The sequence below is a fragment of the Brachypodium distachyon genome, chromosome 3 (assembly GCF_000005505.3).
Source record: "Brachypodium distachyon strain Bd21 chromosome 3, Brachypodium_distachyon_v3.0, whole genome shotgun sequence".
In the NCBI taxonomy this organism is placed as follows: Eukaryota; Viridiplantae; Streptophyta; class Magnoliopsida; order Poales; family Poaceae; genus Brachypodium; species Brachypodium distachyon.
The window spans coordinates 37,320,040-37,347,214 of record NC_016133.3 but is presented as its reverse complement, the minus strand read 5'-3'; the positions used below and the strand labels follow the sequence as shown (position 1 = coordinate 37,347,214).

Sequence of the window (27,175 nt, the reverse complement as noted above, 5' to 3'; positions counted from 1 at the left end):
CTACTTGTATCGTATTTATATGGCCCTGCATTACCAGAGCCCCTTGTATCTGCACTTTGGTTCTTCTACATTCAGCAGCGTTCCAATACAGATTGCAGATAATGTGTACCACAAATCCTTACAAGTATAAAATAATCTGTTTTCATTAGAGTAGGCTGAAGAGGTTTTTGACCACTTCTCTTCCCTTCTAGGGTAGCCGAGAACCGTGAGTTCTCGCTCAACCTAGATTTCTTGGGCACGGTTAGGGCTGACCTGACCGAGCTCGATGCTCCCTTCTCGGAACGGGAGGTGTGGGATGTCATCCGGTTGCTGCCCTCTGGGAAGTCCCCGGGCCCCGACGGCTTCACCGCGGAATTCTTCCAGGCTTGTTGGGCTATTGTCAAGACTAACGTCATAGCGGCCTTTCACAAGCTCCACTCATTGCGTGGTCGTGGCTTTGAAGGTCTGAATCAGGCACTGTTGCTGCTGATCCCGAAGAAGCCTGATGTCACCACCCTGAGAGAGTTTAGACCAATCAGTCTAATCCACTCATTTTGCCAAACTTGTGGCTAAGGCTCTTGCGCTTCGGCTGTCTCCTAGGCTGGGTTCCTTGGTTGGTGAGAACCAATGTGCCTTCATCAAGAAGCGATGCATTCATGACAACTTCATGCTGGTGCAGCAAACGGCCCGATTTCTCCACCGACAGAAGGAGCCTCGCGCGATGTTAAAGTTGGACATTGCGCATGCATTCTATTCGGTGTCCTGGGCCCTCCTCTTTGCGGTGTTGCGACATGCAGGATTTGGACCTCGGTTTCGCGAGTGGATTGTTCTTCTATCTACTGCTAGCACCCGCATTTTGCTTAACGGTGAGCCGGGCCCGCCAATTTGGCATCGGAAGGGGCTGAGACAAGGGGACCCCCTCTCGCCCATGTTGTTCGTGTTGGTGATCGACACGCTCAACCAGCTCTTCTCTAGAGCAGCTGAGATGGGCATCCTCAAGCGCATCGCTGCTCGGGCGCTATCGACTAGTGTGTCCCTTTATGCAGACGATGTTATCATTTTCTGTCACCCGGACCGCTCCGAGCTCCTTACGGTTCGCTGCCTCCTCGCCTTTTTTGGACATGCATCAGGATTGCGCACTAACTTCGCAAAATGCTCGGTGGCCCCTATTTGTTGTGCCGAGGATGTGGCTGCAGACGCGGCGGACACGATGGGTTGTGCGTTGGCTCCTTTCCCGGTAAAATACCTCGGGATTCCACTAGCACTTCGAAAGCCTTCTCCGGAAGCATTTGGCCCCCTCATTGACAAGATCGTTGATCGCCTCCCGACTTGGAAGGCCAACATGATGTCTAAGGCCGGTCGCCTAACCCTGATTAAGTCGGTCTTGTCGGCCATCCCCCTTCACCAAATCCTAGTCTTGGTATTTACCGAAAAGTCCAAAAACGGGTGGAGAAGGTCTTACGGGGTGTCCTCTAGACTAGACAGAATGAGGCAAAGGGAGAACACTGCCACGTCAATTGGTCCAAGGTTTGCAGACCACTTTGCTTCGGTGGTCTAGGCATCCCGGACTTTTCTAGGTTGGCCATCAGCCTTCGCGTCCGTTGGTTGTGGCGTATGAGAACCGATCCCCTCCACCCTTGGCGTGGACTGGACTTGCAATTCTCTCAGTTGGAGAGAAGTGTGTTTTTCGCGTCCACCAAGATGATTATTGGCAATGGCGACTCTACTTTTTGACTCTACTTTTTTCTGGGAGGATAGATGGTTGGATGGTCGGGCCATCTCGGAGTTGGCCCCGAACCTCACATTGCTTGTGCCTAAGCTCATCCGGAAAAAACGCACAGTTCGTGAGGCTCTTGATGACAGACGTTGGATCCGTGACATCCAAGGATCTTTGGATCCACTTGCTCTGTGGCAGTACATCCAGATATGGGGGAGGGTCCGCACGGTGCAGTTTTCAGATGCGGCTGACACCCTTTGTTGGAGGTGGACTTCCGGCGGCCAATACTCTTCCAAGTCTTGCTATCGCAAACTCTTCTGCGGTGGGATCACCTCTGACACTTGGAAGCTGAACTGGAAAGCTTGGGCTCTCCCACGGGTCAAGTTTTTCATCTGGTTAGCTTGTCAGGACCGCTGCTGGACCACTGAGAGAAGAGCACGGCATGTTTTGGCTCACACTCCAAGATGCTTGTTGTGCGAACAGTCCTTGGAGACCATAAATCATCTCCTGGTCGATTGTCCCTTCTCCTGCACACTCTGGCACGAGGTGCTCTCCTGGATTCGATCTACGTGTGCCCCACCGACCGTTGGCATCCCGTTCGCCGATTGGTGGCAGACATCCGTCTACTCCGCCCCTTCCACGGCTAGAAAGGGCACTGCGTCGATCATCATGCTTACGGCCTGGTGGATTTGGAAGCATCGCAACGCGGCCGTCTTCGACAATGCGACTCCCAATATCGCCTTCCTTGCTGATCAGATCAAGACTGAAGCTCAGATCTGGGCTCGGGCCGGGGCTGTTGGGCTTGGAGCGTTGCTCCCGGTGGATCCCTAGTTGTGTGGCGTTGTAATTTCGTGGTGTTGTCCTCTTAGACATGTACATAACTCTCTTTCTTATTCAATGCATCGAGATGCAAAGCTTTTGCGTTTTCTCAAAAAATTAGAGTAGGCTGAGAAACCTTTTGTTATTTGGGTTGTCCGCGTTCTTATAGAGAAGATACAATGAAAATATATGCGATAGAGTTTAACCCCTTGTACTGTACTGATGAACACTTCCCTAGGAACAAAACCAAGATTTTTTGAATATGCTAAAGTACATTTTATAATGGTACATCTTGGGAAAAGGGTTGATGCCATTCAGATCCAACTCATTTTTTTTTCGAGAAAACGCAAAGCTTACGTCTCGATGCATTGATAGAAAGAATGTATTTACAAGCCCAAAAACAGTCCAACACATGATTCAGGCGAAAATAGGCTGTTTTGATTGGCCGTGACAGGTGAGACAGTGCAGACAAACTGACAATTTCATAAGCCGCTTGACATCTTTAGACCCATGGCAATTATCCTTGTCCTTCCTATGGTTATCTGAGTAGCTAGGAGATCAGACTTTCAAAGCATGGTGTGCTTATGTAAAAGTTGCCTGTTTTCGATCTTCAGAGTTTTGTTCTTTAACACGATTATTCCTTGTGAACAGTATGATCGGTCTGCCTGCTGAGTCATGCCAAAAATAATAATGAACAGGGTATTTCTAAATGAAACTGTTCTGGTCTTGTGGAAAGACCGCCTTGTCAACATAAATAAATTTGGGAACACCTAGGCAAATTGTTTGGCCAGAAGTCTTGGTTGAGATCCGCCTGTAGGAACCTTCTTTGAAAGGAAGCCTGTAGTAACCTTGCTTGGCTATGAAAGAGGTAAAGGGTAGAGTACTCTGAAGGGTAGGTAGGGAGGGTACAGATTAACAATTCGAAGACAGAACATATTTATTGCCTAATTTAAATGAGGGGCAAAAGTACAGGTTTATGTACAAACTATCTCATCTGACTGCATGTTCAAGTAACATGTTTACCAAATCTGCTGTTTGTGATACAGGTTATTCCCAAATCTGCAGTTTTGTAAAAAATAGTAATTAAATATTTAGTTTTGTGATACATTTGATCCCTAAATATATAGTTTTGTGGTGCACTTGCTCCCTAAATCTGTAGTTTTGTGGGATTGTTGCTTTTTTACTTGTGGTCGATCGATAGGCCATCGACCATTTTTAGTAGAATTGTCGATGGATAGACGATTGACCATTATAATAAAATTTGATTCCTTATACCTTTTGTGATACTGTTAGACTCATTCACCTAGACTCTATTCTTAATTAACTAGTCCCCTTTGGCCCAATTCTGTTCCAAGAAGACTAGGGGTATGTTTGGTTCATGCCCAAGCCTTACCAAATCTTAGCAAAATTTGGCTTGCCAATTTTTGGGCCAACAATTCGTGAGCCCACACTTTACCAAACATTTGGCAAAAATTTGCGAGAGGGATGGCTAGACGATTATTGGCAACCAAATTTTTGGCTGCAAAGAAAACAAGCAACATTTTTTTATGGGCTGCCAAAATTTGGCTAAAAACCAAACACACCCTAGACTTCTTAATTTTATTCTATCTTAGCTCTCCTCCAGTCTTCTTGCGCCAAGGCTCCTGCTCCTCCCCTTTCTACAGCTCTTATATACTTTCAAGAAGCAATGTCATATTTAATCCTTTTGTGTATCCGTTTGTTATTCTGGAGTCATACAGACTGTTATTACTATTTCGCAATTATAGGGATCAAATTATGTTTTGGCTGAAGATAATTTTGGGGGGTCATTGCTTAATTAGGCACAGTTCTACCTTGCCATTCAAACCTTGATGTAGAGGTTCAAGGCCAGAGGTGTTGCTTTGAACAAAGAGAAAGGCAGGGTGTAGAGAAGGCACTGTTTAGACTGATAACATGACTATTTGGGCCGATATAACTAGGCACCTGTGTGAGGGGGCAATAGGAAGCAAGCGATTAGGTTGACAAATGGGTGGTGAAAGCTTGGAGACCCACTGACCTTATTTCAACCCATCAGAGCGAGAGGGACCGAGAGAAAAGGACCACATCTCTTAACACCGTTTCCCATTAATATAAACGATCAATAAGCCAGATTTCACGTGAAAGACGGTTCCAGATTGAATCAGGCAATCAAATGTCCCAGCTTCTGCAGTCCAAAGAACTTATGATACTGTAGCACCTTTAGTTCAAAAAATGACATTGTACCAATGTGCTTGTTGTTGTCATATAATGGCAGTAATATTGAATGGTCTAGCTTAGTTGGTTAGCAAGTTTCGAGGTTAGGATATCATGGTACGCTAGATTACCTACGCATTGTCTATCTGATAGGTATGGATGTCTTGTATTGGTTGAAATTCTTGATGTCAACTTGACAGTACAGTGTACCAAAAGAATTATAAGTAGACATCCAAATCACCTTTGAAGCAATGTTCTGTTCAGCAAGGAAGGTACATCATTTATGCTGGTCACATCAGTGACCAAAATGGAATAGTGGATATGTACGCTGCAAGTAGATAACTGAAAGCTTAAGGATAATCCTAAGTACTACATCTACCTCAACTATTTGTTTAGTATTTTTTTTCATCCGTTTGAACCATGATGAGATTCATGTGCTGTTCTGAAAAAAGGTCAGAATTATAAGAATGGCCTTGCCTCCTTTGGTATCTGTTGTTGGACAGGGACTTCCTGAGAGCCAATAAGATCGGGGTGGAGTAAGATGAAGTATTATAAAATATTTACTGGTGTTGGTTGGTCTCTTCATAATGTCATGTCATATCTTACAATACCAGTCACGGTTCTCAGCATAGTGGCATGCCATTGTTAAATTTGTGTGGGGGTTCATCACAAGTTCAGAACCTCCCTTCTATTAACTTGCCACCGACTCAAAATCCAAACACACAGCACAACCCTTCACAAAATCATGCACATAGAAAGCCAGCGGTATTGCAATGCAAATCCTTAAATAAGAAGGGAGAAGATCACATGGTCTGGACCTCTGGGGTGTGTATGTCATGGTTGCATGAGCCAGGTTTGCACTCCAAGGCCACACAAGAACTGTTTTAACTTCCCTTAAAAAACTGTTTTAACTTGTACCCCATTTCCTGCCTATTCTAACAGTAGTATTGTTTCTTGTTTGCTGATTCCAACTGTTGAATTGGAATCTGGAAACAGAAACAATGGAGCAAAACTCCTTAAAATGCAGCTGTTTATATCTCACATTTGTCTGATGATATGATTAACAATGATCTTAGTTTAATGTCAAGTAGTAAAACACATTGACGACAGAATAATCTCTTACTTTTGCTGTCTTGCAGATCACTATCAGGATAAAGTATGGTAATGATACTTGTATACCAGATCACAGAATGAGCCTAGAGGGGGTGCAATTAATACATGTATGTATCAACCATGCAACTTGCAAAATGTTTTAAGTGGTCACAGCAAAGACTTGTATTCCATCGGCAGCTCGAGCACATTTAGGCTGGCTGTTCCACCCTCCTCTGAGCTAGGTTGTCCGTCATTGAAGAAAGCTATCATGAGATGATTAGCCAGTGGCTAGTGAACTGGACTGTACACCGGAGCTGATGGCAGCATCTTAACATCCTCTACAAATGCTTATGGTAATGTGATGGCGATATCAGTGAGCTAAGCAGCAAAGCAGACAGCATGGTAGGACAGAAATCATGAATTAACCAATGTGGTTGAGCAGGGCCTATTGTCTCTTCATTTATGGCAACAACTCTCCAGCAAATAATTTAAGTCATACAGTGCAATTTGAGATGATACTGGTGGTTATATGGCCAGAGGTCTGATCCGTATGTTCTCCCGAACAGTGAATGTGTCTGTAGCCCTGTAGTTTCCTTGGGTGTTTTGTGCATCAGAGCTGAGCACATAAACCGAGTTAACTGGCCACAGACTCATTCGGTATCTTGTTTTCGTGGACCTACGCGGTGAAAGGATGGCTGCTTTGATTCAATTGTTCCATAATTGGAAGAAAGTGGATATTACACTTCTGTAACTGCTCATCTACCCGGAAAGACGGCAACCAATATAGTACCAGTACACAGTACATACACCCATAATCGTGGCTACATAAAGAATATTTGGAGTTCGCTCCTTTGTTTTAGATCTGGGGAAGTTTTTGGTATATTGGACATACTGGAAGGAAATCCTTCGTAGCTGTGTCTGGAAATTATATTATATTTGGTGTCATTGCAACTTTTATTTGGAAATTATATTATATTTGCTAGAAGAACTTTATTACGTCCTGACCTCTGCATTTGTCGATGTGCACAATCCCTGCATGCTAAGCTGCTATACCTCTTATTCACATTATTAGGCTTTCCATTTAATTTTTACTTCTCCTTAATATCCATCGCTATGAAAACTCACCTGAAAGTAGTAGCGTCTCATAGAAATTACTGTGTGACTATGGATGCTAATATTCGCTAATTTAGCAGGAGGGCTGCGAACTTTGGACGGGACTTTATTTAATGTAAATTTATCAGCCACTGCAATACCATCCACATGATGAATTTCAGGAGACTGACCAGTAACCAATATTTCAGGCAATTGATTGAAAGGTGCAGAGCACCACCAACGCAGCACGAGGGAGAAGCACACAGACAGCGTCCCTGTTGTACGTACGTACGGTCCAGGCAAACAGAAAGAAAAGCGTATATACCAGTAAAATTTCAGATATGCCTATGCATATATTAGTTCTTTAAACTGTTAATACTTTTGATTTTATTCGAAAGAAACTTTAGGAATCTCATGACATCTTGCAGAGATTTGTGCCATGATAAATTGATAACTCATGACATTGACTCATAACTTCTCAAATTGCATGTTGGATTTTGGGTGTTCACATTTAAGCAGAAGGTCTAGGGAGTCTGATCCCTATGCAACTAGCATGCGCATGTGAGTTTATAATTTAGGTTTGTACCATACTGTGATGATCTTTGGTAAACAGAGACCATTTTCGGTGCTACTTATCGATCGAGTTGCAGACGCGACCCCACATGTTTGTGCATTCGTTTCCCTCTAAAATTGCAGTCATGACAAATGGTAAAATTTGGTTTATTCAAAGCATTGTACACCCTACAATGGAATGGAAGGCTCTGCACCAAACACCAACCCAGCCCAGCCATGAACTCCTTTTTTGGAATATCTCAGCTATGAACTGGAAACACACATCGTAACATGATAGATTCTGTTCCAGCGTGGTCATAAATATATTGTGCTACTGCTGATACCTGATAGCGATGCATCACGTCTTTATGTTTTTTTTTTCATTTCCATTCAAGTGCACGGAATTTACGCCCAGAGTTCTTGGTAGTCCTCGTGACCTTTTTGTTTCTGCAGACGGATGTCGATCCAGCTGTGTTCATCAGTGTAAAGGAGCAGAGATGATGGCTGTCCATTCCGGGGTACTCGTGGCGCTCGCGTGAAAGGCGATGAATCACGCGAGCTCAAGGAGTAGCAGGCTTTTGGGTTTGAGTTAGGTCATTCACAATTTCACATGCTAGTTGGATTGCCAGATCTGTGGGTAAATTTTTGACGAAAACAGCAGTGCTGTATTTCATTAATTAATTAAGGGGAAAAAGAAACAAAGGCCTCATAAAGAGGGGAATTATTCCAGAAAGAAAAAAGGCAGCACAACCTGAACTAAACTATGAACAAGCAGCAGACAGCAAAATCAAAACACTATCAGAAACGACCAAGGGAGCTGCTCCGGCGGCCTCACTTCTTGTTCCCAGAAGATTGCAATCATCTGATCATGGTCGCACCTTTGAATCCCGCACTTTTCCAGGCCGCGAGCTCATCCAGGGCCAAGTAACAAAGCTGCTGCTCGGATCTTTGCAGATTGTTGAAGACGCGATTGTTTCTTTCCAGCCATATGAACCAGCATCCCAAAGCAATCGAAGTGTTGATCTTGAGCCTGCCGATACCAAAGGAGTGACCAGACTTCTCGGCGCCACCAGGAGAAGAGGTTTGTGGCATTCGGAGCGGAGGAGGCAACAAGACGCAGCTGACAAAGTCGAGACAGTCTTACCCAGAAGATAGAAGCAAAGGGGCATTGCGTGAAGATGTGCACGGCAGTTTCCGGATGTAGGCGGCAAAGTTGGCAGGTAGGATTGTGAGGGATTCCTTTGAGCGCAAGTCTGTCAGCGGTAAGACATCGATTTTTGAGAAGCGATCCACATGAAGAATTTGTTCTTGAGGGGGATCTTGGTTCTCCAGACTAGATTTGCTTCTTGAGATAAGATTCTGCCATTGAATTGGACTTGGTAAACGCTGGCCGCCGAGTAGCACTGATTCGAGGTGAGCTTCCAAATAATTTTGTCAGGCTCGTCCGAAAGATGAACATTCTGAAGTTGGCTCCACAAAGTTACAAAGTCAAGAAGGACAGCCGCCGAAGGGTTTCTCTTAATCCATCTGATCCATTGGTTGTTCAGGAGGGCCATGCTGATTGAGGCTTTTCTTTTTAAAGAGTGCACAAAGAGGGCATGGAATCTTTGTAAATCAAACCGTGTATAGAAGAAGTTCATTCCAGCCACGAGGACACGAGGATATGTGGAGAACAAAAGGATCCCTTCACAAGAATGAAAAGTCAAATTTCACGTTGTCTAAACATTTATTTAGTTAATTTTATTTATCTAAACATTAATTTTAAGATATAATACTAAGACATAACTCACTATAACATATTTTTTTGTCTTTTTTAATTGATGTGGAACATCTAAGATAAGACGGTCTTACAGCACGAAACCATATTTAAGGGCCCTGAGATGGGCTATGACACGCGTTAATTACGAGCATTAACCAGGACGGTGATCGAGCCTCCATTTGAACCGTCGTCGTCCTGTGCCTGCTGTGCATGCGTGTATTGGCTGCTGCTCCTGCTCCATTACGCATTGCACTGTTTGGATCGACATGGGCTCCCGCCATGCTGCTCTTGTGAAGCTGCCTGTGGGCCGATTTAAAAGGTTCCTCCCCCTTGCCCTCAAAAAAAAAAGTTCCTCCCCCTTCACCTCAAAAAAAAAAAAATCCTCCCCCACTGCCGCCGCCATCCACCGCTAGGCCATCGAAGTCGCCACCAACCTCCGCCATCGACCAGCGCGTCCCCGCCCAAAACCACCAATACGTGTCTATTATGTGTTTGCCAAATCGAGGGTCAAGTTCGCCAAACGCTCCCTTTGAGATACTACCAATGATGCCGAATTTCCTAAGAGGTGATGCCGGCTCAAACTGTGAAATTTTTCTGCCAAATATTTCTGCACTAGTTCGCTCTTTGATTTAAAATGCTTCTGGGAGAGCAAAATCAGCGGGTCATTTTTTATAGCGAAAAGCAAGGGATCGATTGTACGATTGCAAGGTGATTACCTAGCGTTTAGGAGCAATGCTTCAGTCAGCTGATGAGCTGGTCTGGAGCTTAAAGAAGCGGAGCACCTGTCTTGGACTGTGTCTCGTGAACAAATTTATTTGGACTTTTGGAGTAATAAAGTGCATCAGTTCCTGTGGATGGACTACAAAAAATTTCTTCCAGTTCCTTAAATTTTTTGGTTAATTGAGGCACGTGGTTCAGTCTCAAGTAGAGTAAAGCTGGCATCCTTATTTTTATCCCGTGGAAATCCCGTGTAATCCTAATTTTTATTCTGTCGCTAATCCGCAGCAAGGCATCTATCTTTGCTTTATGTCCCCAGGTGCAGCAACCAGGAAGTTAATCTCCAGGTTTGGATAAGTTGCAATTTTATGCCACTCAAATGAAATATTTAATTTGATTGACCGGAGTTATATATTTTAGATCTTTCGGCATGCTATTGTTGATTTGCCGGGGCTTGCATTCTTCACAACCTATGTAATTTTAGCATTTTTGGGCTGCAATACCAGGGCAATGCAACAAATAATTACTCATGACCAGCTCAAGTAATCTGGCAAGGGTTTGCCAAAGCTAGTTCTATAATAATTTTTAGTGTATGGGCCTTTTTTTTTTACCGAATGTATCGTGTATGGACCTTATTAGTTCTTTCATACACGTGCTTTGATTGCAAGTAAATCTGGTATAATAATATAAAATAACCTTACCCTATTCTTTACTCATACATATGCTTTGGTTGCAAGTAAATCTGGTATATTCATTTAGATAATGTTTCCGCTTGCCCCTTATCCAACTCTTGGAGCCATCGTCACCGCCCACTCCCGAGGCCAGTATGGTTTCCTACTAACCAATGGGCACTGCAAGAACACATAAAGTTTTGGTATTTTTTGATGTTTCCCTTTTTTTTGTTCTCGAGAAATCATGTGATGTTTCTTGTCTTGTTGGACCAGAAAATGTTTCAGTGTTATAGATAGGTATCACAAATTTAATCTTTGACAAGATGAATTGGCAAACGCCTCAAATCTCATGATTTTTAGACTATTAAGTATAGGAACAAAATTTTCACACGCAGCTCTTAGAGCAGATGCTCAAGTTCTTGGTATAGATACTGCAGTTCCTTCTGCCGATTTTTCTCTCTCTGCAGTTCTGATAGAACAGTGGCACTCAGGTGAAGGCCAGACACTTTTCCTGACAGAGACATGCCCAACTTTTCTTTTCTTTTTGCGGAAGAGATATGCCCAACTTTTCTTTTTCTCCAATCCGAGGGGAAAAAATCTTTTGTTTTTCGCGGAAGAGATATGCCCAACTTTTCTTTTTCGCCAATCCGAGGGGGGGAAATCATTTGTTTTTCGCGGAAGAGATATGCCCAGCTCTTTTATTTGCGGAAGAGATATGCCAAATTTAGCTATAGAAGTTTTTGGTCTTGACAATGCATTATATGGAAGTGTTTTTATGAAATCAAACTGTCAGTTATGGTAAGCTAGATTCACCCACTGAACTGAAATACCATGGTTGTGCAATTTCAGGGGTTCAAAGCCAGCTCCTCTGCCATGGCAGAATATGCACATGTTTCCTGCTGACGTGACATTCATATGCTGCTTAGTTTGCAGTACTGTGACCACTGTGCTGGGCTGCTGGCTCCCGGTCTGCACATGAATTGAACCCATTTTGTTCATCACGGATTTTTAAGTAATGTGACAACTGAGTATTGAGTTCTATATATGGTTTGTCCTTGCACTTCACTTTTTCTAAAGTCTACACATAATGGATGATTATTTTTGCTTCTTTTCCAAGTATAGAAATGTAGTTGCAGATTTTATCTTTTCGTAGACAGATCAAAAGGGATAACAATCCATTAAACCAGTTCAAAAGGCTTTGCATTAGCTGGTAATTAATTGTCCTGAAATGCAGTTATCTGAAAAAAAAATCTACCTGGATTTGGTGCAAAGACTGAGATGATGCAGTTGGCTTGTGGCAGATGTCTCTTCTAATATCCAAAGAAGGTACATCGACCGAAGCTTGTCTTTCTCCTCTTCCTTGGTTGCAAATGTTAACATTCTGTTTGTTTTGATTCGCTTCTTAAAACAATGTTAATTTTAATTCTTTTATGCACAATCCTAATTCTAACAGAATATTTTTTTAGCTTATAAAAGAGCTGGCAACACCGTTTACATCATACAATTGGATTATCCTGGAGTCACATCCATCGAAATTGACAACAGGATGTGTGCATTTGTTTAAGAAAACAAAAAGGCTTGACAGGGATACCCTTGATGTACCAAAAAGTTTTGATGAATATACCCTAGAGTTACCACAAGTCTGAAAAACATATCCAACAATGTGTTTTGCTAATATATTCCTGCAGTTTTCTTTGGTAGCGAAACATGTCCATAATTACTTAAGGGTTCACAAACACATGGATAGTCACTAGCATTTGCTGCTGGCATACGAAGATCTGTACTTGTTCAGAAAGCTCACAAGGATGAGTACCCATCTAGTGTCAAACATTCTGAATGCCAGATGATTTGCTTCTTCCTCGCCGCATCGAATTAGGTTGCGCATGTAGATACATGCTCATGGACAAATACGATGCAAGGTCTGTCAAATTAATGTGCATGCTGCAGTTTCGTGACATTGGTCAGGATAAGTATTCATCATCATATCACTTGTTCTTGGGGCAATTATTTGCGATAATCTTTTATCAAAACATTGTGACAATTTTATGGTATTTTACATCATCCAATTGCCATTCTTCTCACTTGAAATTTCATATACAATACCTGAACAGTGTTATGTTTTTACCTTTTCAGGCATCACCTGTTGCAGAAAACAGTGAAAATTTAGTGCAATGTAATCTGTGTTGAAAATTTTCTAACTTAGATCTCTCGTTGATTTTTTATTTTAGTATTGTGATCAAAATCATAGAATTCTGGAGTTGTAAACCGGTGTCAACTGAGCATCTAATAAGGGGTAGTAGTAATTAATTGTACACGTACGCCATCTGGTATCATGTTCGTGATCTAGTCGAATTAAAGCCCTGTAGCTAAGAAATTAGTTAAAAGTGGAGTAGAATCCATGCTGGAAGACGGTGTATCAATGGACGGATCGCATCAGGACTTGACGAGGTGTCCAGGCAAGCCGTTGTGTAGTCATGCACGGCCGGCGGCTGCTTGCATCAGGACGGCATGTTGTTGCGCCTGTATAAATACAGCTATAGGGGCGACTCGTTACAGCACGATACACATCGACAATCGATCCGCCTCAGCCGTCGTCTGCCTCCTGCTCCTCGTCGTTTTCAATGGTACGTACTACGTCTGGATGAATCTCTATTCTCTCTTCTATTCGAATTGAATGATTCAATACTGCTAAGCACTAGGAAGTACAGTACCACGCATGTACTAATCGATCTCTCTGTCTCTCTATTGAATATTACAAAGCGCACTAGGACGTACTGATCGATCTCTTTCTGTTTCGTCGTGACACAGTTGCTGGAGTCGATTCCCGGGGCACCCCTGCGTCGTCTGGAAACAAGTGGTCCAGCTTGTTCGTGTTCGGCGACGACTTCGTCGACAACGGCAATCTTCCGAAGCTGACGCGTGGTCACACTCAACCTGATTCTATTCTCGAAGAGACCTTCCGTCAGTGGAACTATCCCTATGGCTCTTATCTCAATTCTCGTGGATCATCCGCGACGCCTGTTCCAACCGGCCGATTCTCCAACTACAGGAATCAGGCAGATTTCGTCGGTATGTGTTATGTACTCCCTCTGTTTCTAAATTCTTAACTCAAATTTGCCTAAATATGGATGTATCTTAAAAAAACGTTTAGATACATGTAATATTTCGACAACGATTTAGGATGGGAGAGAGTACATATTAATATACCTACCACTACCAAGAGATCTCAATTTTAGACTATTGTACTTATGGTTTACTCGTTTCGTCCTTGAAGCAAGGATCATGGGTCTCAACCAGGCCCCTCCGGCGTACAAGCTCTCGGATCAATTTTGTGACCCGTCTGGCATGAACCTGGCTTTTGGCGGTGCTGGCGTGTCTCAAAGCTCCAAGAATGCGCTCACCCTTGCTGCACAAATCAACGCATTCAAGAAGCTAGTCAACGACGGGATAATCTCAAAAGAGCAGTTTCACCGCTCCGTCGCGCTTGTTGCCATCTCTGGCAACGATTACATGAGTGGTGCTGGTTTCAAGGATACCTTTTTGAGTAGCTTCGATGATGTGAGTACTATAGAGTTTCACATTAAAACACTACGGAGTAATTAGTCAGGCATGAATGCATCTATCTTAATTACTAACTTTAATTTTCTTGCAGATCGATACTTACATTGGGAATGTGACTTCTGAGATCGTCAAGAACGTTGAGCAGCTACAAAAGTTAGGTCTCAGAAAGGTGCTAGTAAACAACTTGCATCCCATTGGCTGTGCGCCTCTACATACCAAGTCAAACAACAACACTGCATGCGACCTTCTTGAGAACTATGGCGCATCTCTACACAACAACAACCTGCAACAGCTGATGGGCAAAAAGAATAATGCCCACATTCTAGACCTCTACACCGCCTTCACCAACATCGTCAATCATGCCTCTGGTAAGTACTTGCATCCACGCACGTTATAAAATTTGAATTCTAATAATATGAATTGGGTGCTGAGTATGTGCTTGAATTGGTATTTACACATACAATTTCCATGCTATTGCAGGTGAAGGGTCGGATCAGTCTAAGGAGTTTAAGCGTAAGCTGACCCCATGCTGCAATAGAATTCATCCGACTGGATACTGTGGACAGCGCAACGCTTCAGGACAGGCCCTGTACACCTTGTGCGAAAATCCCGACAAGTTCTTCTACTGGGACGAGGTGCACCCGACACATGCTGGGTGGGAGGCTGTGATGAAGGCGCTAGAACAACCTTTGAAGGGGTTCCTAGATCGGGAGTATATTCATTGATATCACATCTTTTAGTTTGGGCCGCAGCTTGATTAATTTCTAGTTGCCGGTCCGTACAGTATCTTTTAGGTTAGCTTTATGGTATGAGTATTTATAGGAAGAAGCTTGTGAGTTTTCTTTTCCTGGTGTTTTGATGAACTTTTACTTTAGCAGTACTCTTGACGGAACATGCATTGACTTTGCTCAATGTCTTGTCCACACTGTTTGATATTAGAAAGCTCGTATTAATATGAATGTATTTGAGATCATGAGAGCTTTTTCTTTTCTTTTTTTGAGACGAGATCATGAGAGTTTGCAGCAGACTTCTTTTTTTAGAAAAGAGAGTTGCAGCAGTTTTTTTTTGAGAGGTAGAGTTGCAGCAGATTTTATTTTATTTTGAGAAACATCCGGCTTTTATTGATTCATAAACAAAGTACAAGCGATCGAAATTGAAACGAAAACCAATAACAAAAAACCCTAATGAAACTAAAAGTTACATCAAGATTCTTTGAAGTAAACAATTCTTGATCCGTCATCCGTATCTTAAAAACTCTTCATATTTCCGGTGATGAAATTGCAGAAGACCAAAGCTGCACAAGCTGGACTAACCTTATAGGTTTTGAATAGCCGCATGAGTCGCTCACCGCAACCAATGAGAAGCTAATATCGTTGAACGCACTCTGGATGGGGACACACTCCTTGCAAGGCAGGTTGTTGATCTGCTGATTCGTCGCCGAACCGACTAGAAAAAAAACCAAAATAAGGAAAAAACAAACCGTGAGATCCGCTAGCTCCATGGAGTAGATCGCGTTGACTACGCCAGGAAGAGGATGGAGTCGGGAGACTATTATTCCATACGATGTCGCCTCCTCCACCAAGACGCTGTCGTGAGGACACAAAACCTCACAAAAAAGATAGACAAACTGCAGCCAGACGTTGATCTATGGTTCCCCTCGTCTCCGACTGCCGATTAGACGGTCAGAGACGAGGGGAACCAAATCCGAAGGCTCCTGGCAGCTAGGGTTCCGCCTGGCTCCTGGTGGCTAGGGCTAGGATAGAATTGCAGCAGATAAGAATGTGGTTTGACGGCCATGAGTCGACAGTCAATCCACTGCCTGTTTGGCTCGTCGTATTTAGGCCCACTACCGGTGTAATATACGGAGCCCAAAATGTTTCCCCGAGCAACGATTGGTTTCCTCGCTTTAGTTTTTCTACTGCACCCACAGTTCTTCCTTGGCCCTTTTTTGAGAAACATCTGTCAGATTTCTTTATTTTTATTTTTTGAGGGGAAAACATCTGTCAGATAAACAAACTTCCGCACGAGCCCACGATGCTCGGAGACATGGGCTAGCCATACATGGGCTTGGGAAGGAAGCCCAATGGAGGCGCCCATATTAGCGATGCACGGGCTTGGGCAAGAAGCCGAATAGAGGCGCGGCTGTGCACAGAGAAGGAGCCAGCAAGATCGAATCGAACAAGTACCGATCTCTGAACACACGAATCAATCGATTTTCTACCGAGTAAACACGACAACAAAAGCAGCTCTCAAAGCGCGCCGGCGGTCCGGTGGAAGGCTAAGCTACCGTACCGGTGCCGGCGCCGGCGCAGCGGCTTCTGTTGAGGAGGATGGAGTTGATCCGCTCCAGCTTGAGATCCGCCCGGAACTGCCGGATGAACCGCTCCGCCCGCGCGTTCACCTCCGCCTTCTCCTCCGCCTCGTCCCCGTACGCGCGCCGGCACCGCTCGGCGCACACAACAAAGGGAAACTCAAACTCCTCCGGCGCCTTCTCCGGCTCGCTTTTTTTCCTCCCCCTCTCCACCGTAGCGGCAGCAGCAGCCGCGCACGCCATTGGTACCACATCTGGATCCGGCTTCACCATACTGACCGCCTGCAGCCTGACGATCTCCTCTGCTTCTGCTTCTGCTTCTTGGAACGGGTTGTACTCTTGCACGTGGAAGGAAGGGAACACGGCGGTGGACATGGACCGGAGGCGCTCCATCACCATGGACGACGCGCTCCGGGTCAGCCTCCTCCGCCTGGCGGCCAACGCCGCCGCCGTACTCCCCTCGCCGGCCTGGTGGTGGGCGCCCGCGCCCCATGACAAGACGGCCACGGCGCCCACGATGGCGTTGAAGAAGAGGAACCACGCCGCGCCGGGGCTGAGAAGCCACGACGACACCACCCCCCAACACCACGACATTTCCGCCGCCATCGATCGGATCTTAATTTACCGATCCAACACCTCTTGGCCTTCCTTCTGGGTCGCTCTTGACTCTTGTTGACCAGCTGCTCTCTCAAAGATTTTGCAACGAGATGCTGCTGCTGCTGCGCGCTTCAGTGGAGACGGCAAGGGCAGATGAGGTGGTGAGAACTGAGAGTGCAGTGTACTGTATATATACACACTGGACTATGGGGATGGCGTGTACAGCGACAGCTTCCTTCTTGTTGTTTCTGCCGTCCTGCCCGTCCATTTCACCATGCATAAAGAAAGGAAAAGGTGAGTGGGAACACGTATATGTGCTCGAGAAAAGCACAAGAAAGATTGTATGATACTCTCTTTACGCGTACAAAGGGGCTTGATTTGTGCTTGTCGCGTACGAAAGGAGTTGATTTGGGGTTGTTAAGCACGTGTAGTTCATGCAAGTTGGACGTTAATTAAATTTTAACTGGCTCGGCTGTTTCACGCAGCAGCAACCTGCGAGAACATTCCCCCGTGGATTTAACTATGTTTAAACTCTGGTGTGTCCTTTCCTGCCGGATTAACTATTCACTATTCTAGCCTTCTAGGTAACAGCATGCACGTGACATGCCCATGGTTAACATCGTTCGTTGGTTAGTCCGGTTTGACGCATTAGACCCTCTTTTCCCATTGCTTTCTCTGTCTTCGTGTCTCTGTTTTCCGGCTTTTGCTCGATTTTTTCTTGGCATTCCGGTCGCCTGATTTTTAAAGAAAAAATTTAAATCTCAGTTAACATATTAGAGTCGTTGGATTATTATTTGGATGTTATCTCACTCTTCCCTTTTTATCGTACATTCGAATGTTAAAATATAGATCATACCCAATGGCCGATGAATCAACTTATCTGTAACTATCGTGAGACTTAGATATAACAAAATCGTTTTCCTTTTTTGATGGTTATCTGTTGTTTATTATTTTCTTCATAAGCCACGTTAAAACTGAAGCCCGGCGTTCCGGGCCAGGCCCGGACATTGTTTCCTGTCCAAAGCATGGCCAAAAAAACCCAAAATAAATAAATATTATTTTTCTAAAAAATGGTATAAAAACATTTTTATCCCAAAAATGATATTCTAATGTGAAAATGATGGTTTTTTCGGGTTTAGGATTTTCCCGTCGGGCTTTGCAAAGCCCATCCTGAAACCCGGCCCAAGAATGCCCAGGTCTGATTTCACCGCACCTCGATATAGATGCAGAACATAAACATGCAAGCAGTAGACCTGGTCATAGGCGGCGCCCCGGTCCGAAGCTAGATATCCCAGGCCAGCCTCAGTATCTTTTATGCCGGAAGCCCGACCAGAAAGCCAAATAGGATTAAAAATGGTAGTTCTGAGGAAAAATAGATGTAAACAAGCGTAGCAAGCGTCGGAGCTGTGTAACACTCTCTTGACATGCCTTAAGTAAACAAGCGTCAGTAGTGCGCACGCGTCAAAGGTGTACAATTTCTTTGACGCTTCTTGCGATGGAGTGTCAGATTTGTTTGTTGCCGCGTCTTCCCAGTTGCTACCTTTGACACGCTTTATAAAACGTGTCAGATGTGTACATTTGTCCTGACGCTTTTTTATTACTGCATCAGGGGTGAGCTTGCAGTAGTAACGGTTTTTGTAGTGGTGAGTTTTATCTCACTTAAGTGCAGACAACAAAAATATTTTCAACCACATCGCCACGAGAGGTCCAACTCGTTGCTACTAAGTTGACTAAATCTGTATTGGAAACGACGTCAAAAAGAAATTGAAGAAAACTAATGAGCCATGGTTAAAAGAATAAGGAAATATACAAAGTTTACACGAATAAAAATTCTATTATGTAAAGAAATCGAAAAAAGTTGAATGAGCCGTCGTTAAAAGAATGAGGAAATAGGCAAAGTTTTCAGACGAAAAATGTACTTTTTTTCTTTGACATAAAAACAAATTACATCACAGTAATCATAAGACTTTTTTCTCTGACGTGGGCCGAGGCCTGGAGGCCCGGATCTCTCCTTGCCAACCTCGCGTCCTTAATCACCCCCAATTCGTAACTGAGGCACAAATCCTACCGGGTCCTCCGCCCGTGACCCGCAATTGTAAGAGCTGAGAGCCACCCACTACTCTTTCCATTGATCCTTACTGGCATGCACCGATCTCCTGCCACCACGTACGTACATCTCACGCAGTACAACGACATTTCTCAACGGGTAACTAAACAATGGATCCAAAGGCGGAGCACAAAAATACGATGAGGTGAGGCGAATTCGTATATCAGACATATAACATTCGATGTTTATTTTATGACTGCAAAAATGCATTCTAATGTGTTTAGTTTGTATTTTTTTAATAATTATTATATAATGTTTTGTTTTTTTACATTCAATATTTGTATGGGTGAATTTTCTTTTGTTTTTTGGGATCCACTTTTATATTTGAAATGCTCACAAGCAGGTTATACTATCTGAACTCATGCAAGTACAATGTCACATTGTATATAAGTATAGATTTCCATTCTTACGTTTCCATATTAAAGTATAGTTTTCTTACTTAAATTTAATAATATTAATCTAATATGCCCATTGGTGTTCCAAAAGTACCTTACCAGATTTCCGGAGATGAAGAAGCGACTTGGGTTGACTTATACAATGTTATGTATCGAGAAAGGACACTTTTTTTAGGTCAAGAGATTCGTTGCGAGATCACGAATCATATTACAGATCTCACGGTATATCTCAGTATAGAAGATGTTAAATGAGTAATAATCTTAATGATATATATCTTTCTAATAATCCAATGTTTTACAGAATGATAAAATACATGGAGGTGGATTATCAAATTAGTTCTTTATAAGAGTAAATATATAGTTATATATATTTTTATATATTTTTTGGTTCCAGAAACATCTACATACTTACATACTTAAAAAATAGATATTCAGATTTGCTATATCTAAATCACATGACTTTTGTTAGGGATAAGTTGATTGTTCAGCCGTTGGATCTACGTTGTTCTTTAAGATTCATAACAAAAGAGAAGGGAGTGGCTCTGATACTATCGACTAAGATGAAAATTTTTGCTTAAAAAAATCAAGCACTTGAGATACGGACACATCCATAGATATTTGGCACCCTGGTCACCAGGTCGGAGAAACGGGGAGAGGTCTGAACCGAGGGGATCAGGGAAGACTCTGAGACCTCAAATGGCCTTTGTCGGTGGCGCCTTCTACCTGCTCCTGTACTTGCTGGTGCCCCACACGCTGAGAGGGAGGAACATGCTGGGAGAGATGACTGCGAACGACGGTGGTTGCTTGCGGCAGCAACACTAGCGGAGAGAGAGAGAGAGAGAGAGAGAGAGAGAGAGAGATGCGAGGGTCATGGAGGGAAAAGGAACGGCGTTGGCCCGTGGTTGTTGTCAGCGGTAGCACTAGAGGGAGAAGGACATGGCCAGCGAGAGAATCGTCGCCACATAGATGGTTTGGGTGGGGGTGGGAAACAAGGTGTGAAGTGGGAAAAGAACGAAAACTCGAGTCAAGTCTAGTGATTTAGGGGTCTAGGTATCAATGCCATCGGTCTCGGCATTGTCCTGCCCAGGTTCGTCTATTCCTTTTAGTACACGCAGGTTAGGCTTTTCGTAGAGCATCGTGTCTCACCCGGGTTGGCGAACCAGGCATTAACATTCAATGTCGGACTGACCGGATTTGGCTCAAGTCTGACATGTTCATGTCCAGGTGAACCCCGTGTTTGGTCCAGTTGCAGTGTTCTTTTGGCCCAAGTCTGGTCACTTTTTGCAAACCACGTCTCACAGCTCTGAGAACTAACAAGGAATATTTTAGCACAATATACGGATAAAAAACTGTACATGATGACATCGAAACCAACACTTGAACAAAATAGTTGTAGTACTAATTTGAACTGTGAAGAGTTTTTTCAAGTAAAAGGAGCTAGCCCCCAATTTCATTATTGAACAAGATGAGTATTTAGAGATTTTTATAGGATAGTAATGAAGTTCATTTGAACTGAAGAGTGGAGTTAGCAAACACAAAATTCTCTTGTTGAGGAAATTTCAATCCTACAAAATCTCAAAGCATATGCATCAATTCCAATCCAATTTTCTAATCAACAACAAGATCTGAACTGAAATTTTCACGATGGACAATAATTTTAGAGATAAAGACCATATAAACCGAACTGCAATTCTTATTCTAGACTAGTACAATGCCCATGCGTTGCCACGGACTATTAAACATTTGAACATGAAAATTCATGTTACATAAAAGATCAACAACATAACTTTAATCAAAATGCACGGAACAATGTGTAGGAACCAAAGTGTCATTTACTTCATATATATAAAGTCAAGCATGGCATGTGTGTTGTCTGCCAGAAGGTGTTCTATTTCCCATTATGATCAAAAGTTTTTATGGACCTAGCATTTAGAACACATGAAGAAAACACAAAACTAAAGAAACCATATGCATTTTAGCCCAAACAATACTTTGCTCGTCCATAACTTTCATACTGATGTCAAAATCATTTTTATTAATTGTGCCTAGTAATGTACTCCCTTCTTTCCATATTAAATGACTCAAATTTGACTAAATATGAATGTATCTATACCGAAAAGTGTTTAGATACATGTAATATTGCATCACTTAATTGGGACGGAGGGAGTATTTACCTAAAACAAGTTTAGAAAAACAAAAGAAACACCATTGCGTTGTTAATGTGATGTCTTCTGTGTGTTCCGTACTCTTAATTGCAATTTGAGTGGATCGTTTTTCATTAGACTAAGTCAACCGAAGAAATTGCACTCTGCACTATCCACTGAACAAACAAAGTTCCTAGTCCGCGACAACCATGTTGCATCAGTAGCTCACACAAAACGTAGCTCTCCAGTAAACGACGATCATGACGACAAACTCAAGAGCTAAGACTAAATTGAACATCCAAAAGCATCTCTAATTCTCTAACAGGTTCCCTGGAAGACAGAATTTTTTAGGAAAAAATCGTGCGACACTCTGTTTGGAGGGGGACGACTCTTAACGTGACAGCAGGGAACTCTGCCGGTGGGTCAGAGCTTTGAGGTCTCTCTCTAGTTGTGTGAAGCTTTTTTTTTACCAAGTAACTGTTCTTTCCCATCTTCTTCCTCTGCTCGTCCCCTTCCCAGCGAGGAGTCGCCGGCTCGCCCCTCACACCGAGCCGCCGCCGTCTGCGTGCGCCTCTGCCCACCCGGCAGCCGTCGCTTGCCCCATCGCGCGCCCCGCATCCCGTGCGCGCCGCCACCGCTCTCCCCTGGTCCGGCCCTGACCGTGCGTGCTACTGCTGCTCCCGCCGGCGTGCGCTGCAGCCGCTGGCGCCCGTTTGCGCCGCCGCCGCTCCTCCTGTCCATGCCCGCGCATCGTCGCCGTGTCCACGTGGGAGCCCGTGGGGTCTGGGCGGAGCGCCGCCGGCCTCGATTCAGGCGAGAACGGGGTCTACGAGGGTCCAGGTGGGGCGGGATGGTCGCGGGGAGGTCGTCCATGGCGGGCGGCCGCCGTCGGCGCCGGAACAGAGGCGAACTCGGGCGTTGCTCCATGGCGGACCGTAGGAGAGAGTGCAAAATTGCACAAAAGCCCAGTTTTTACGGAATAATTCACAGTTCCGTATGGAGTTTGGACTTTGCGTTGATTTTATTAAAAAAGGAAGGGGTAAATTGCAAATATGCGCACGCGCCAAACGACGAAGGAAGTCTTCCTCCCTTTATTATTAGGGTAGAAAAAAGAACTAATCAGTGAGATTATATTAGGCTTAACCATTACGGGTAACAATGGAATCCTTCCAGCAATTTCTCCAACACAATCGATTTGAACATGTCGAATTAACAACGAAAAGAATGGAAACAGATCAGGATGTGAGAGATGACTGTCGACGACGGCGGTTGCTGGCGGCAGCAACACTAGCGGAGAGAGAGATGCGAGATTCAGAGAAAAAAAAAACGACTTTGGCCCGTGGTTGCCGGCAAGGACGGCACTAAAAGGGAGAAGATGAAAACCATCGCCACGCAGATGATTTGGGATGGGGCCGCAGTGTGTGAAATGGGAAAGGACGAGGATAAGGTGGAATTCGAAAGGACGAGGTCAGACAGACTTGGAAACCCTCGCTTGTCTTCCTCTTCGAGCGAGCGCGGCCACCCCTCCCTTCCCATCCCGCTGCTGAGCAGCGCCCCTGCCCCTTCGCTCCGTCTCTCGTCTTCCTCCTCGTGCGAGCGCCTCCACCGCAGGTATCTACCGTCACCTCACGAAAAGATCCCGCCCTCTGGCTCCCCGTTTCATCTCCTTAATATTCGCCAATTCGTAACTGAAGCAAAAATCAAGGTAGGGCGGTCGCCCTACCTTGCACTACCGGGTCGTCCGCCCTTGAATGGATCCAGCTTGAGCTGCATGCCAGTTCCCTTGCATGGATCCCTTTTAATAGGCATCGCCGAGCTAATTCCTAACTAATGGCATCGCCAGCTCCCGTGGGCTCTCCTATTCCTACGAAGTCGCCCGGGCCACCCCTCCACCGACGCCTCCGTCCTCGCTAGCCCGCCCAGCCAAGCCAGCCAGCTACGTCCGTCCCCTCCGTCGCCATTGCCGCCGCAATGACCTCCCCCTCCTCCGCCGCCTCCTCCCTCCATATTACCATCACCAGCAACCCTTCCTCCTCCACCATCACCAACAACACCAACGCCAACAACCCCAAGCCTCACCACCATCATCTTCCCAGCCACAGCACCGCGCGCCCGGGCCCCAACAACAACAACCCAGGCGGTGGCGGCGGCGGCGGAGGCGGTGGATCGTCGTCGACGAACCAGGCCTGCGCGGCGTGCAAGTACCAACGGCGCAAGTGCAACCCGGACTGCCCGCTGGCGCCATACTTCCCGGCGGACCAGCAGCGCCGCTTCCTCAACGCGCACCGTCTCTTCGGCGTCAGCAACATCCTCAAGACGCTCCGCCGGATCAAGCCGGAGCTCTGCGACGCCGCCATGAACGCGCTCATCTACCAGGCCGAGATGCGCGCGATCGACCCCGTCGGCGGCTGCTACCGCATCATCCTCGATCTGGAGAACACCTTCGAGCTCGAGTCCGCCGAGCTCGCCGCCCTGCTCCACCACCTCGAACTCTGCCGCCAGGCCGCCGCCGCCGCGGCCTCCGGCGTGCCGCCTCCTGACGTCATGGACGCCGCCGACCTCGATCTCGAGGTCACGTCCTCCAACCACCACCAGCCCAGCCTCGCAATGGACGCCGTCGTCGACATCGACACGCTCTACGTCGGCCAAGAAGCCATACGTGACGACAACAATGCCGATCACGGCAACAACAACAACAGCCCGCATGCGCAAGATCACGGCGAACAGCAGCACCAGCAACAACAACAGCTGTACGACTATTTCTACTACGAGACGAAGAATAACGGCGCCGGGGCCGCCGAAGACGCCAGCAGCAACAAGCCGGGCAGCGTCGACATCAACGTCGACGTCATGCAGCATTTCGATTACGACTCCGGTTGTGACGCCGTTGATGATCATTCCTACAAGCTGGCGGTGGAACTGGCGCCGATGATGTCCTCAGGTGGCCTTGCAGGGCAGCATCATCAGCTCGAGGAGGAGCACTACGGCCAGATTGACCACAAGGAGTACGAGATGAAGGTGGCGTCCTTCGTCGACGCGTTCGACGTCAACGCCGACATCGCCGCCAGTGTCAAGGAGGAGATTGATCAGGAGGAGGATGCTAACTATAACATGGCACTGGCTGAAGAATCGCAATTAGCTGAGTCCTCACATTGCAGACTAGGCTTAGGATTTTCTTCTCTCTAATGCATGCATGTGCCGTCGATTCAATTTCCATTCATGAGCTTAATTATGTTTTTGAAGTTTTTTGAGCGTGAGAGAGCCTGTAGAAACTATAATGTTTTTCGCCAACTCATTGCCCCATGAGCAATAGCACAAGTTGATTTAGAATCCTCCGAGAGCAATGGTTTTCGACTCAATTCAATATATAGTACTTCTTCAGAGTTATGATATAGCGTGCCTCAATTCCAAGTGGACCAGAAATTTTTATTTGTAAGTTGAATATTACAACAGTTGATTCTCCATCCAATATTACTTATAGATAGTTACAGGTGTTCCGAAATTATATAAAGCTTTGGTTTTAATTGGGTAGCCGTATATTTTAGTATGAAGTTGCACTTTTTTGTGCAACTTCATGACTAGTATAATGATTTTTCAGCTTCCTTAGAAATAACGGTGTCTTCATTTACAAATATGCCAAAGTAATCAAATATCCATATTAGCATATATGAATAATGTGTTGGACGAGATACAAAATAACATAGCGACGGATATTTGCACTTACAGCCCACCGTAACGCACCGTTGTAAATATGCAGAAGACATGCAGAAAGGAAAGGAACCACGGCACAACCCACCATAGATCAGGGCCCGGCTGTTGCAAAGCATGACCACGTCCATACTGTCGCACCTAAAACGAGATTTATTAAAAGGGATTCCCCAAATGCATCTTCCACGCCATTCCATTCTCCAATAAACTTTTTTTCCTTTTTTTTTGTCCTTTTAATAAGAAAGATCCGGCAAAGTAGCATCGCTTTGGTAGTTGCCCATGCATCGGCAATTAGGTAGTGAGCGAAAATGGAGTGTCATGAACTGATTAAACATGTGTAAACAATTGCTTATAAACCTCTTTGTAAAGGGAAAGGATCAAACCGGTTGGAGATTTGCAATTCAGTGGACTCCATCTCCGTTCCGCACCGAAAGACTTCCCAAATAGAAGAGAAAGATACAAGAACAAATAAATTAAGTAAAAAAGGATTGGAATGTTGCTCTCTTTAAGAAAAGAAGTAAGGAATGAGCAAGGTACTCCAGCATGGACGGACATCATTACACTAGGGCCTAACAGTCATTAATTGTTGAGCAATTCCTCACGTGTTCCTCACAAGAAGCAAAAAGTAATTAGCACCAAGCGCACACGCACAGCACAAATATAAACGTACTGGTAACCAAATCGACCGAAAGACCGATCGACCTCTGTTGGCAAGCAAGTATTTCTCCATGGACCATTACTTGTTTTGGAATTAGAGTATTTAATCCATTCGAATTGGGTAAGACAGAACAAACAATGATCTAAAAAAAACAGCGAGGACAACAGTTTAAAAAAAAAGAACAATAGTATTCAGGGACAATTGGTATTAAAAAATGTGATATCCCTCCGATCCATCTTACTTGTTGCTGATTTAATACAAAGTTTTACTTTCCAACTGCGAAAACTAAGGACATTAACTTTAGAAATACAATATTTATCTTAGAGATCGAACAAGATTAACAAGACAGACATTATCGTTTTATTAATTAAGAAATTCTGCGGACAAGTGCCACCGAAGGCGACGATACCAAAGCCTGCTCTCCTGATAATAACCTACTTAGGGCAACTGCCAGGAAGAGCCTCCATTTGTCCATTTGGAGGTTGTCCGAACAATACATACATGACAACACTAATGCTGCTAACGATAATCCTTTGTCCATTTTACTCTTTTTTCAATTTTATTCCACTCTGTGACACGAGATGGACATAATTGCATTTATGTACCCAATGATACAGACGGTGATGTGGTAGGTTATTTACATTTATGGGTGTAGCTATGCCTTAGACGACTGATTTTCAACCAAAATGCTTAGATCTCCGTGGACACACCAGAGCCGTCGGATTAGTATCTGGCTGTTATCCCCAATCCCCTGTCTCCGTCATCACTCATTCCAAATCGTAATTCACAAATCAGATCCGACGCTAGGGAATCGACTGATTCCTGACTAATAATCAAACGAGTTAAACATAACAAAACCTATATTATATTTTCCAAATCTTCATGCACAAATCAAATCAGATCCGACGTTAAGCAATCGAGTAATCCTTAAAATCAGGCGACTTAAACTTAGCAAAACCATATTATATTTTCCACCTCCCTTAGCTCATTTCCAACCCGTCAAAACAGACAATAAGATAAAACAAAATCAATTTTTAACCCGGTTCTGAAGTCCATAGGACCAAAATGCCGACATGCCGAGGTCC

At 44.5% G+C, this 27,175-nt stretch overlaps 2 protein-coding genes across 2 annotated transcripts; both read left to right on the top strand.

The window, feature by feature from the left end:
• The first annotated feature begins 19 nt into the window (after positions 1-19).
• Positions 20-15,237, top strand: LOC104584202. The gene is made up of 9 exons (XM_024461436.1): positions 20-105; positions 192-442; positions 777-1,333; positions 1,733-1,962; positions 13,166-13,233; positions 13,418-13,678; positions 13,884-14,167; positions 14,262-14,538; positions 14,651-15,237. Exons 1-9 carry the CDS (start codon positions 20-22, stop codon positions 14,893-14,895), a joined length of 2,259 nt encoding a protein of 752 aa, XP_024317204.1. The 3' UTR covers positions 14,896-15,237.
• A 7,923-nt stretch (positions 15,238-23,160) lies between these two features.
• LOC100840535 (LOB domain-containing protein 20) lies at positions 23,161-24,959 on the top strand. The gene is made up of 2 exons (XM_003572121.4): positions 23,161-23,335; positions 23,568-24,959. Exon 2 carries the CDS (start codon positions 23,696-23,698, stop codon positions 24,908-24,910), a length of 1,215 nt encoding a protein of 404 aa, XP_003572169.1. The 5' UTR covers positions 23,161-23,335; positions 23,568-23,695; the 3' UTR covers positions 24,911-24,959.
• Positions 24,960-27,175: the final 2,216 nt, after the last annotated feature.